The 14,065-nt window shown below is 40.0% G+C and overlaps 2 protein-coding genes across 2 annotated transcripts; both read left to right on the forward strand.

Moving 5' to 3' along the window:
- Positions 1-469: 469 nt before the first annotated feature.
- skor2 (SKI family transcriptional corepressor 2) lies at positions 470-11,985 on the forward strand. Its single transcript, XM_088435125.1, has 9 exons — positions 470-648; positions 2,031-4,010; positions 5,104-5,161; positions 5,530-5,613; positions 9,855-9,920; positions 10,046-10,144; positions 10,254-10,321; positions 10,779-10,842; positions 10,950-11,985. Exons 2-8 carry the CDS (start codon positions 2,046-2,048, stop codon positions 10,833-10,835), a joined length of 2,397 nt encoding a protein of 798 aa, XP_088291251.1. The 5' UTR covers positions 470-648; positions 2,031-2,045; the 3' UTR covers positions 10,836-10,842; positions 10,950-11,985.
- A 221-nt stretch (positions 11,986-12,206) lies between these two features.
- ier3ip1 (immediate early response 3 interacting protein 1) lies at positions 12,207-13,862 on the forward strand. Its single transcript, XM_088435278.1, has 3 exons — positions 12,207-12,366; positions 12,652-12,753; positions 12,926-13,862. Exons 1-3 carry the CDS (start codon positions 12,276-12,278, stop codon positions 12,979-12,981), a joined length of 249 nt encoding a protein of 82 aa, XP_088291404.1. The 5' UTR covers positions 12,207-12,275; the 3' UTR covers positions 12,982-13,862.
- Positions 13,863-14,065: the final 203 nt, after the last annotated feature.

Raw genomic sequence — 14,065 nt, forward strand, 5'->3', positions numbered from 1 at the left:
CCCCATAATCAACACCTGTCATCCCGGTTTTCTGTGTTACTAATAAAATTACCTTTAAAGTATTTTTCTTTTAAAGACGACCTTGATACATTCAGAGTGGCGCCCGCGATACGATTTGTATTTTCCATAACGTTCTTTTATTTCAATATATTACCGTGAATGGAACTATAGCGGAGCCGCAAGCGCAGGGGTGCGATGTGTCGGAGCGAGTGTGGCGATGGCGAGTGCTCGTGTCCCATGGTGCTGGTGTTGTGGTGGGCTGAGCTCGAGCCACACGCCAATCAAACAGCAGAAAGAGAGAATGAGAGAGCGAGGTTCAAATGGAGAAAGGGGGAGCGAGGGAGGGAGGGAGAGAGAGAGTGAGGAGGAGAGAAGGATTAAGTCGGCGCGTGGCACCTTCTGAAAGGCGAATAAAAGCAGCGTGTGCGTCCGCGGTTTAGTCACATCTGACGAGCCGCTACACTCTAGTTAGACCCAGTTAAAAAAAAACAAATAAAAGAAAAAAAATCACCGTTGCCAATAAATTTTGGTTTTATTAGCTCGTTTAAAAACATGAGTTTTTCATGCTATGTAGGATAAAGTGATTTTTCAAGTGAAACGGACACTTTCTTAAAGACTAACAATTTGGAGGACTCCCGGCTTTTAGAGGTAAGCACTCGACAAATGCAAATAGACATCTAAACTTAAAAAAGGCAACTTGCCCGCTTTCATTGACAAAAATGAATTCATTTCGCGTTTTTTGTTGGAAAAGTACATACAATGCGGCTACCATAAGAAATTAGAAACTTATAATTTATTTTCGTATTGTTTATTAAATGTGTGCAGACATTATTGAAGAATCTCCGCCGGATGTTTTTATTTTAAATTAAACTAAATTGCAATTGATAGTGTATCGATAAATGCGCAGCAAAAGTTTTGGACCCGTTGAAAATAAGTTTAATAAGCAAGCAATATACAACCCGTACAAGAGCATTTTATTTTCAACAATTTGCTTTTTATTCATAATCTATCAGTTATTTAAATAAAACGTTGAGCGATTGAGCTGTTGGAATTCATTAACACGTACGTGCATTGGAGAGAGGCCATGCTAATTGCTGTGTTTTATCATTAGAAGTTTTATTTGTTATTTTTAATGGGCCTTATTAGATACACGAATATTACAATTTTATGTTTTATAACAATGTCATACAGAATTGTTTTGTCTTTCTGTTTGCAATTGTAAGACACTGACAAGAGCGAAAATTAATCCAAACATTCAAATGATGCAAACACATTTATTAAAAAATGGTGGCAGGAAATACAGACAGCAATTTTCTTCAAATGTGTGATTAAAAAAAAAAAAAAAAAATCAAGTTTGAAAACCGCACTAGGTACGTTTTAAAAAGTATGTGATTATCTGAAAATTAATTATTTTTAATATGTTCCATATTATCATTTGTCATTTTATTCTATTAAGCGTTTAGAAGGAATTTCAATGTAGGAAAATGAATAAACATTCACATGTACATTTTGTAATTAATTTGAGTAAAATACATTTTGTTTTATATGCTCTATTTTTTGTATTCCAATTTATCAATAGTTAGGAACTCTCATACTTTATAATTATAGTTTATTATGTGTGCGTTGTCTCCGTCAAACTACATGGACAACCACTGACAATTATGTGTGTGTGTGTGCAAGTGTGTGTGTGTGTGGAGGGGTTTTTAACTTCTCGTTTCATACTTTGTTTCATGACTTAGAAAAAAATTATTAGTTTTTTTTAAAAATTAAAATCTATAATTTATTCATAATCTGTTATACAAGCCTGTCCATTAAAAAAAAACTCTGGACATCAGCTTGATTTTATTAGAACCAAACTTCAAAAATCAAGGAAACTGATGAGTTCAGTCTTAATACAATGCATGTTATATGTCATTATTTTGGGTCCTGTTTAATGCAAATGAAAATGACACATGAGTATGTTTATTTCTGCAGCATCACAACAACTTTGGTGTGTTTTTTTTTTCTTGTCTTTCTTTCTCCATCTTCAGGTTTGTTGTGGCAGTATGGACAAGTCTCATCTTTCCAACCCCAATGACATCATCATGACAGGTTCAACAGGCCCATACCCTCCAGAACCTCTGACTCCTCCCCGGCCCAACCACCACCACTCCTCGTCTTCCTTGTCTTCGCCCTCGCCCTCGTCTTCCTCCTCGCCCCTCAAGCCCAATCAGGTGGGCCAGGTCATCCTGTATGGCGTTCCCATCGTGTCGCTGGTCATCGACAACAACGAGAGACTTTGCTTGGCGCAGATTTCCAACACGCTCCTGAAAAACTACAGCTACAACGAGATCCATAACCGCCGCGTGGCGCTGGGCATCACTTGTGTCCAGTGCACGCCCGTCCAATTGGAGATCCTCAGGCGAGCCGGGGCCATGCCCATCTCATCCCGCCGCTGCGGCATGATCACCAAACGTGAGGCCGAGCGTCTTTGCAAATCCTTCCTGGGAGAGAACATGCCTCCCAAACTGCCCGACAACTTTGCCTTCGACGTGACGCACGAGTGCGCTTGGGGTTGCCGCGGGAACTTCATCCCTGCTCGCTACAACAGCTCACGGGCCAAATGCATCAAGTGCTCCTTCTGCAACATGTACTTCTCTCCGAACAAGTTCATTTTTCACTCCCATCGCACGCCGGAAGCCAAGTACACCCAGCCCGACGCCGCCAACTTCAACTCCTGGCGGCGGCACCTCAAACTTAGCGACAAGCATCCGGCTGATGAGCTGGTTTACGCTTGGGAAGACGTGAAGGCCATGTTCAATGGAGGAAGCCGGAAGAGGACGTTGCCCTCGGCGGGCCACTGCCATCCCATGGCTCCCATCAAGACCGTCGGCTCGGTGGTGCCTCACATGATGGGAGGCGACCTGGGCGCTCAGAAAAGAGCGCACTTTGACGACGAAGACGACCTCGAAGGAGGCGGTTTGTCTCCACGCAAGACGCCGCGGAGTTACCCCGTCATCCCCGTGCCAAGCAAAGGCTTCGGCATGCTCCAAAAGTTCCCGCCCACCTCCATTTTTCCATCACCTTACCCCTTCCCGGCATTTGGCCTCTGCCAGCAGAAGAAAGAGGACAGTGATGTGCCAGCCGGGCACAAAGCCACAGGACTCTCAGGTCTTTTATGGCCAGGACGTAAGGACGCTTTTTATCCGCCGATATGCATGTTTTGGCCCCCGAGAGCAGCGGGTGGGATCCCTGTGCCCACCTACCTGCAGCCGCAGCCCAGCCTCTCCTCATTGGCTGACAATCCCTCCCTCAGGCAGGCCTTCCTGGATCTGTCGGACTCCTCCGAACAGGGCGCCGCCAACGGGAACGGCCTCACTACGAACATGACCCCGAACAACGGGAGCGCCGCATCTAGATCCGCTCTCTTCGACCCCGACTGCACAACGATGACCCCTGACCTTCGACCTGCAACTTCAGAGAGCTGGCTCAAACTCTTAGACAACCCCTCACTCCAAACCAGAAAGCCCAACTACGGCTCAGCCTTCCGCCCCGTCATCAAGGATGTGGAGAGCATCGCCAAGCTCCACAGCAACGGAGGAAGCGTCGCCGGAGCGACGGACGAAGACCTGGGGGTCATCGGCGCCGGGTCGGACCGCCACCCGAGGCTCTCGCCCAGCAGCAGCTGCAGCTACGCCAGCGAAAGCGGGGGAGAAGCGGAGGGAGGGGAAAGCGACGAGGACGGCGAGGTGGACGTGGAGTCCTCCAAGCAGGAAGACGACGAAGAGGAGGGGGGCTTCGCCGGCCGACCCCCGCAGACTCAAACAAATCCCTTCCTGCCCGCCGTGAGCAACGGTGCCGGAGAGGAACGAGGGAAAGAGAGGGGGAGTGCGGCGGCCTATCCCGGCGCCTCCCCTCCCTCTGCGGACTCCACCCGACAGGAGTCCCCCAGCTTGCCCGCCTCTTCGCCCGCCAGCCTGCCGCTCTCCAACTCCAGCCCGCAGCACCGAGACGACCCATCTTACAAAAACGTAAATATCCCCGCAGGCCACATCAGCTAATTATTATTTAAATGGTGTTGCGGCGGGCGGTGATGCGATCTGCATAAGCAGATTGATATGCCGCCTTCTCCCTGTTGGAATTGAAACAGTTAGCCCACCCTGATCTTTGCTAATAGACCCTGGCATGTGGGCTTTTTAATGGCCACCGTGTGTTTGTTCTCCCAGTGTGACCTCAGCCTGTTAGGGCAACTCTAATCTTTAACCTGTTGACACTTGCATTAACCTGGCGGCTGCCGAAGGGGGCAGGAGAGAAATAATGGGCATATTAGAGAAAGCATTTCAAACATGCAGGCAGAGAAAAAGATTTGTAATAGATTATTATTCAAAGAAGTCATCCTCAACCTTTCTGCAGTGATCTACCCACTAACCAGCGCATAGCATTTTTAGTGAACAAAAAAGACGTGATATGTCAACATTGTTTTAGTAAATTTTGAAACTTGATTTTGAATGTGACCTCGTGTACTATATGGCAACAACATCACAAAAAGAAATACAGTGATAAATCAGTCTGCCTTAATAGAGCACTAAAAAACAGTTGAGAGGCTGAAATTCTGAGCGTAAAGACAATTTTCGGTCTCTAAACGAGTATTTATTAATTTGGTATGTGACTGCTGATTCATCCATCATTAATTACACCTTTAATTAACTTAATTTAAAATAAGGTTTGTGCACATAATTATTATCAACATAAAATGTCCTCCTTTGGGATCATAGTTGCCATAGAACATTTTGGGTCACACCATTCTAGTAAGGGGTGACTGAACTTTAGTATGATTGAATTGAATACCCTATTGAAAACACAATTCTTTTTGTGGTGTTAGTATATATTTTCATGAAATATTCACATAATTTTGTTATTCTAAAATGATTTTTGAACAGATGCTGGCTTTTAAATATATTTTAAAATCCCACATAGCCACATGTGTTCTAAAGATTATAATTGCAAAATAAATTCCGGGGCTGACTCATTAGCGATGTGTTTAATCAACGACAAGTTTACACATTCTATTTATACTATATGATGGGTAACACAAACGTAATAATAACAATGTCTGTGATTCAGGTGGACAAAAACAGAAATGAAGGACTGCCTGCTTACGCAACCAAAGACTCCATGTCAGGTAGGCACAGACATTTAAAATTGCTCTAATTTATTGCATGATATAAAGACAGGCCCATTATTAAAGCAGCTTTGACTTACTATCAATTTTTCTAAAATCACTTTTTTAAAATCTGATGTATGAGCCAGTTGTTTTATGGCACCTTTCTTTCATTGAGTGTCTGAGTGAGGGGTTTTTATGTGACACATATTTCTGGAATGGTTCATTTTCTGCTCTCATCTCTCACGGCGACGACGTCTGCTTGTTTTGTGGCGATGCGCCATCAAACGCGATCTCTCATAAACACACACTGTGCACACACCTTGTTATTTCGAGAAGACTACAAATGCCCAGCCCCAATAAATTTCTTATCTCATTGTGTCCTCAAGATGAAAACAAAGACCAGAACAACTTCTTTGGAACCGAGAATGAAACATCAGCACCAGCATCAGACTACTGGAGGGAAAGCTCAGGTACACCCCCCCCCCCCCCCTCCCGCTTGGATGCTGTCAAGTAATGAAAGCCTCAAATTTTGTAATCGTACTAAATAAATAAATTGGATTTGATCCATTTCATAATAACAATTTAAAGTAGAATGGATCTAATTGCAGCAGACAACCCCATTCCTGGGATTTCAAATTACTTAATGCTGACCAAATAAGGCTGTGTCAGTGATTTGATCCCTGTACACACAATCACTTCTACAACATGATACACTTTAGCTATCTGATGAAAACCAAAAAGTGTCACTGAGGTATTTTTTTAACCCTTAAAGAGGTCTTTAACATTTGGTGAGCATTTATTTTCCCCCCAAAACGTTTCTATCTATTTTTTTTTTTTGGTTTGTTTTCAATAGATCAAACATTTTCTATGGTATGAGATTTTTATGATTATGGTACATTATCCAGAACCCCCACTGTTTTTTATAATTAAGGAACAAACACAAAATATATATATTTTCCCCAAAAAAATGTTTCAGAAGTGATCCATGTATTAGGGACTTTGGTGGGTCAATAATTCATATCATCACTTATTTTAATGTAGTTTTATTTATGAAACAATGACAGCTTTGAAAAAAACCTCCCACTTTAATAGGGTGTGAGCATGATCTACACCCCAAAAGATGTATTCAAAAACCCCTACATTTCAGTTCAGATTCAATATTTCTATGGCCAACTAACTGTAGTTCCTTAATATCGCACGCACGTGGACGAGCCCACATCAGACATTCCTAATCATTGTTGCATAAAATAATACAAGTTAATTTTAAATGTTAAATATGATTATTTAGTCATGTCTGTTTCCATATACAAAGATAGGTCACGGCTTCCTTTAAAAATATTCCTGAGTGGTCTAATTACAGCTGGGTTCCTTGGCTTAGTTCAAGATGGCCTGCATTGTACTTGAATATATTCTTTCTAATTCGTTTGGCTAATGTTGCAAAGTCCAAACAATGGCTTCTGCAAGGATTCTTTTTACTCATTCACGGCCAGCTAAGTAAAAAATGTGTGTGATGTCACTAGCCAATGGCATTGAGTGAGTTACAAGATCTACCATGAAATGTCACACTAAGTCGTAGCAGTATTTTTTGTGACATTAATCAATTGCAGTCAATAAGTTAATAATCGTTTTTAGTATTTTGTCGATTATTAAATGTGATTGAAATTTTGATTTCCATACCTCGTTTCAAGAACGGGGCCTTATTTCAGATTCACAGTGCATTAACCTAGTAAGTAAGTAGACAAGGGCTCGGTTACTGGCTTGGATCATCATGTCAGAATGAAAGAAAAAAAAATACATATTGTTTTTTAAAAGTGAAGCGGTAAAACCATTTTTTAAAATTCAATATGAAGAGAATTTTGCTTACAAGGATTTAACCAGGAACTGGTTTGAGGCTGAAATTACAAATTTGGACACTTTGAAATATTATCGAAATGGTAATCGATTCGATAATTGATTAGTCGTCGATTAATTGATAAATCAATGCAGCTATTATCCATACGAGTAAAACTCTATCAAAGGTCATTTTTGGTTTACTCCATCCCTTTAAAAAAACAAACATATATTCAATATATATATATATATATATATATATATATATATATATATATATATATATATATATATATATATATATATATATATACAGTATATATACAGTATATTCAACCACCATTAAGCGCAATCACCATTGATATTTAGAGAATTGTTCTTATTTACAATGAGCACATTGTAAATTCAACATCGATGCTGACAGGTGACCAGACTCAACTCGTATTATTCGATTGTGCAAGAGTACCTAATCAAGTGCCTAAAGAAAAGCGCGGCGTAAAGCCGCTCAAGCCGAGTTGTCGCCGAGGCGGTTGCTCTTCGGGGGGCCGTTATAGTTCAACAAGAAAACATCAGCTCAGAAATAAGCAGCGGCGCTGGCAAGCTCCATCCTAGACCAATATCGCCTCAGACATAATTGCCTTTTTTTCACCCCCCTCCTTCCTCAGCGCTAAAAAACCTTGGCTGTTTGAAAAAGATCACAGCTTATTGCCTTTTTATATCTGTCAGGAAAACATTAAAAGTGCTTTATGACATCTGTGCCAACATTTATATCTACCCCCACTAACGCAAACACACGCCGACGCTACCCGGACACCCTCGCGCACGCGCATCGTAATGATCCCCGCACATTATGTGTAATGTATTTCGAAAAATTACACGAAACAAATTAAATGAGACCACCTTTCCCCTGATTGCCAAACGTCTCCCTGGGCGTTGGGAAGCTCGACGTGATTAGAAGGCCTGACTCCTTGGAGAATGCAAGCCCCCTCCCCTTCCTCACCACCTCCACTGTCTTTAAACTCTCCCTCTGTTTCTAGGGAGAAAAAAAAAATAATCTAATTTTCCATTTATGTAATGCAAACCGCTTTGGCTTTGACTATTCACGGTTAATTGACTGTCAAACGAGGTTGTTATCCTCGGGCAGTGTCTGCAAATTTGCTTGTCAAATGAGACAGAGAGAGGAGAGGGAAAGAAGAGACGAGAGGGGGAAACTCTGCTCTAAATGAGAGGAAAGAGCATAGGAGGGCTGAAGGAGGATATGAAATGACTGGAGGAGACCGTACACATCGAGTGTTGGCGATGGCTTCATTATCGCTTTGGCACAAACACGCGCGCGGCGTGCCGTTTTCAAACTAGTTACATTGGAAAATGCCACAGGAATAGACATTTGAGGAGCATGTTTGCATTCAGCATGAAAGTGTCCGTTTCATGCGAATTTCACTTTCTGAAGCTTTGAACCTTGTTAGAATGCTATTTCCGCACCAAAAACTCCTCCTTTCCGTCACCTTTCCTGCTCATTGCTGCACTCTAAGTACCATCCCAACCCGATCGGAGTAAACAACTGGGTCCTCAGACTTTTCAATTTGTTGCATCGCCGATTGAGTATCGCTCCCATGCAGACTCAACACATGTCCACATTCTCCTGAAAGTCAGTGGCGCACATGCAGGACGTCAAAGAAGTGGCGTGGCAGCCGCACAGTGAGAGGCGGCGTTTAAGGGAGTCAAACCTATTGCGGTACTTCTTGATTAGAAAAAAGTCCACCAAAATAACTCATTACTACTCATGATGAATTAAATTGTCTTCTGGCGATGTGTAATCATACATATAGTTGCAGATGTGGAAAGTTTAAAATAGAATGATACAGTGCCTTTAAATTGGCAGGATTAGATTGATACAGCATGAATGGATGAATGAAAAAAAGTTCCCTGAAATTGATACAATTAAAAAAATATATACACATACACACACTAAATACTAAATATCAGGGCCGGGGATCAACCCTCTCGACACTCGGTCTAAAATAAAATTGTATGTTGAATGTATTAATCGTGTTTGCTTAATTGTATCATTATCAGGCTAAACTGGAATCAAATTGTTTGGGGTCTTTTGTATCTTTTTTTATTAACAAGTAAACGAAGTAAAATGGTGATGGGACATTGTGATTACCCTGGGATTGGAGAAGTAATCATTGTAAAATGTTGTTGTGTGTAGAAACATTTTTGCTCATTGGAATTTCTCCCTTGTTAAATCAATATTGATAATGATTATGAGAATTTTTCCCCTCTCAGCTTCTAAAGTTGTTTTTCAACAAAATTACATCAAAGAGGTTCATCACAGTAATCTGTATCCAAGAGGAAGCTCTCATTTTTTTTTAAAAATGGTGACCCCTGACATATACTTGTATATAATATATGTACTACTTAACTGGATTTGTCAAAACACTTCTTGATGGCGAATTGACCACAAGTGGAGATTAGAATTGCAGCGAAGGAAAGTGGTTAAGGCTTCCAGTTAGTCGTTTTCACAATATGACACTGACATCTAGAGGTCAGATGGTGAATTACAGTTTGCACTTTCAAGCTTGTTGATGAGAAGAATTCAAACTGATCAATATGATCACTTTGGCTGTGGCTCGATTCTATCCTCGCGAGACCCAGTCATTCATTTGTGTTGTGTCCATTTTGTCTCAAACACATTGAGACATCGTTGGAAAGACCGAGATGTCCTCAACTGTGCACAGGAGGACTTTGTGGAGTAGCTTGAATGAGGAAAAAGATGAAGACAAAAAAAGTATCGGACACAAATAAATAGCCAGTGTCTCTAGAATATATATGAAGTTCTATTTTTATTATTAATCTAAAATGCCTTTTGTGTTCTTAGGTGATCAAAGTCAAGGTGCTGCTTCTCCTGTGCAGCTAAAGAAGGATGTCGAGAATATGGAGAAAGGTACACGAATATTGAATCTACTCACACATTTATTAACAATATATTAACTGCCCATTGGGGTTGTTTTGATCACAAGCATTATGAGCAACGCTGTCCTCTTTCCTTTTTGCCTTTGTCCCCAACAGAGGAGCTCCAAAAGGTTCTCCTGGAGCAGATAGATTTCAGAAGGAGGCTGGAACAGGAATTTCATGCTCTGAAGGGCACCTCCCCATTTCCTGTCTTCCGTAAGTACCAAGTCAAGATTGCCACTATACTATACTGCATGTTTGCACTTTCTCTGTCAACTGCACCACAATACACTAGTTTCTCAATGAATTGTCATATTTATTTCAGATAATTTTCAAGACCAGATGAAAAGAGAGCTCGCCTACAGAGAAGAGATGGTCCAGCATTTACAAATGGTAAGACAATGCACGCAAAAGAACGATACATCCATCTCACTACCAAAATAGCTCTTTTTGCTACGCTTATATTTGATGTGCTTAATGTTAAGTAAGTATTGTAAATGTTGTTGGCGGTACCAGTAACAGACTTGACTGTACTATTTTTGCGTATATGTGCATCTAAATAAAACAGACAATCAATCCAATCATGTAGTTTGTCTTTCATGGGTGACAAGGTCCTGTGTAGCCTCTGATTCAATCATCACAGCTGACTGAAAGAATGACAGACCCCATTTGTCTTTGCTTTCTGTCACTTGGAAAAACAGGACATGCTTGTTTGCTCACAAAGCTTGTATTTGCACAAATTGTGAATGATGAATGGGGCTGGATACCCAATATCTTTTACTTAATTATTGTCATGTCTGCTTTGTCTGTGCTTTCCCCTCCTAAAATTCTCTTTTTTTTTGTCTTTCAGATTCCTTATGCAAATATTATTAGAAAAGAAAAGATAAGCTCGCATTTGAATAAATAAAGTAAAGGTAAGTCTTCTTTTTATTGAAATAACTAAGTCAAATCTTTACAGTATTCAGGAATCCGTATAATTACAGTTTTCAGTGATTTATTTATTCATTTATTTTCTTCCCAGGCTGAGCCATCTCATCCTGAAGGAAGAAGAATCATGGGGTGGTTACTTTCGATGAAAAGACATAGTAGAATGCAGGCAATTTCTCTGGATTCCTTGCACCTGACACCGTTGTCCTGTTCCTTGAGATCGGTTTCTTCAAAGAGAAACATATTGATGACTTCCAATGCAAATCTGCATTCAGACTCAAAGACACCAATCAGGACCCAAAGACGTCCTTCATGAGTACCAGGCGAACTTCAAAGCTAATCTACTCAAGTTCAACTACCTGACTTTTTAAATAGTTTTTAAAGGTACCAAGCATCAGATTGAGTTCTTTTTTTTTTTTTTTTGTCCAGGACTCTGAACTGCTGCTGTATATAAACTCATTGGATGAGGGCCACACTCATTCTAAAATAGTCACTGTTTTTGTTGCTGTAATAATAGTAAATGACATATCAGCCATTATTTACTGTGAACATATACATCTTAAACACACAGGAAATGTTACCTCAAATGTCACCTATCATTTGTCATATTGTCCGAAAGTATTCTGCAGATAAGCATCCGTATGGGCGTTTGTCAATTTACTTAATCTATAATCATAGATTAAAAGCTTGGGTTTCACCCAAAGGTGATGATCGGTATGCTGCTTTTTCAAAATGTTTGTGAAGTCTGCAGATGCTGAATGGACTAGATTTGTATATAAGGAACTTGTAATATATTCAAACAGAACTGTACATAATGTCCAATGTGAGAGTATTTATCCTCACAGTCTGTTTAAATGTGTATGTTTGTTTCGTCTCAATTTCGGGCTCAAGACCCTGACCTTAAATATATGATTTAATGCAAAGAAAAAATATGTTGATGCTGTCAAATGTATCTGACAAATTTAATATGAAAACTCATCCATCTTGTTTATACATTGAACCAAATGAATGGATAAAGTTGTCATTTACTGAAAAAGATGTTATAATTATGAACTGCAGATGTATTTAAATGACCTATGTTCATGTTCTCTACAGTTTATTGTATGTGTAAATTAAAATAATATGAATAACGACGGAATGGCTTCATGATTGTACAAAATCGATTGGATATTTAATATCATACCAACATAATTATCAACACCAAACTAACCTACAGGATTAACCTGACACGATACACATCCCAAAATATTTATCTAAACGCACGTTTAGAAAAAAAAGGAAATGCCGAAGTATGGTTACGTCGCTATGCGCGATTTACGTTGCCTTTGTTTCTACGACATTTTGTGCTCATTTACGGCTCTTTGCACAGCATCTGTGGGAGTGATTGAAAAAAAAAAAAAACAGAAAAGAAGTTGCCAGCATGGCGCTCACATTCTATTCACTCATCCAGACGGCTATTCTGTGCACAAACGCCATCGCCGTGTTGCACGAGGAAAGGTTTCTCAGGAAAAGTAAGTATTTAGTCGTTCTTCAGATGTACATATGTGATCTTTATCTGACGTCCTTTTTCCCTTCCTGTGATGCATTATGACAATTCGTATTACGGTTGTTCACTTTGTAAAACTCTAATGCACGTTTATATATTGCACTCTCCTATAGCTTCTATATTTGACCAAAATCACAGTGTAAGATTCCATTTCTTCTAATAAGGTCTGATCACTGTGTGCATGTAATATTTCAGCTTTTGCTTTCTGAATTGCACCATCTCATCCGTGTATTTTCTTCTGTCTCCCTAGTTGGATCAGGTGTCGACCAGGGGGTGTCAGGTTTTGGAGATGACCCGGGAATCAAAGCCCAAATCCTCAATCTCATCCGCTCAGTCCGTATAATCATGAGGGGTAGGTTTCTGCCGTAATCTTAACTCAATACCAGTGAAATATGCAATTTCATTCCATTCAAGTGCTTTTATTGTTTACAATTAATCCATATCATGTGAAACTCGCTTTTAAATTTCAACTACATGGAGTTGTTGTTTTTTTTTTCAATATGTTTCCATGTTTCTTATTCTAGTGCCTCTTATAATCGTTAATTCAGTCTCCATCGTCCTGCTGTTGCTTTTTGGTTGACGGCCTGTCAGGATCAAGTATCAAGCTCACAAGATGCAGGACCAAGAAACAGTCTCAATCTCATACTCAACACAACGGACAGACACAGTTGGCGTTAGGATGCAAGCAGTGTTGTCTCACATTTTTAAATAAATAAATCATGTACAATACTGTAATGTCATCCCAATTCCCAAACCGATTGTCATGCAGCGGTGAACCAGACCCCCCCCCACCCCCACCGTCCATATCTTCCTTCCTTTTTTTTAATTGGCGATTGACGTACAAAGCAGTGATATGAATAGCATTGGTGAAAGTTTTCCTCTATCGCTTTCTGTAGCTAAAAAAAAACACCACTGCCCCCATCTGAGCGGCATTCTGCATGTAATATAGTTATTACTAGACCTACAAAACATATATATATATATATATATATATATATATATATATATATATATATATATATATATATATATATATATATATAGTGGGTGTTCAAAATGATACATTGTCACTAAAAGTGTTTGTTAAAGTACAATGCAAAAATGCTTTTCCACCCTCTTGTAAAATGTAAATATTGACACATTCTCTTGCTCCATTCAGTTACCCCCTGCTGTTCCACGTTTCTAATAATTCCCATATGCTGTGAATTAGTACCCTTTCCTGCCTTGTTGATCCCAACAAATATTAACAACCTTCGAGGGTGGGTAAATGCGGCTCTGCTAGAATTGAAAGCATATGTTCATCAGAGGGATATTTTCAGCAAAAGTCAGTTTAATCTGTGATTAGGCTCCACTGAGCTTTGGTTTTACAACAATATCTGTAAGTGATCACAGAACTGCAAATGTGTATTTGCGCTTCGGAATGTGGTGTTGATCATGAATAAAATATACTTCAAAACGTTACTTGCTGATGCAGATACACGTTATTAATGATGCTCAGATTTATGCATTATAACGTTGCCTTTATGAATACACTTTTGGTATTATGGGTCTGTCAGAAGAGTTCCAGGACTAACGTCACATAAGTGATACCTTATACTGCTGTTCTGTATTTACAGGAGACGCAAATGATTCCGTTTCCTTTATCTTTTGCGTCAACAGTTCAC

Source organism: Hippichthys cyanospilos, chromosome 15, assembly GCF_059441005.1.
Source record: "Hippichthys cyanospilos isolate Australia breed blue-spotted pipefish chromosome 15, RoL_Hcya_1.0, whole genome shotgun sequence".
NCBI lineage: Eukaryota > Metazoa > Chordata > Actinopteri > Syngnathiformes > Syngnathidae > Hippichthys > Hippichthys cyanospilos.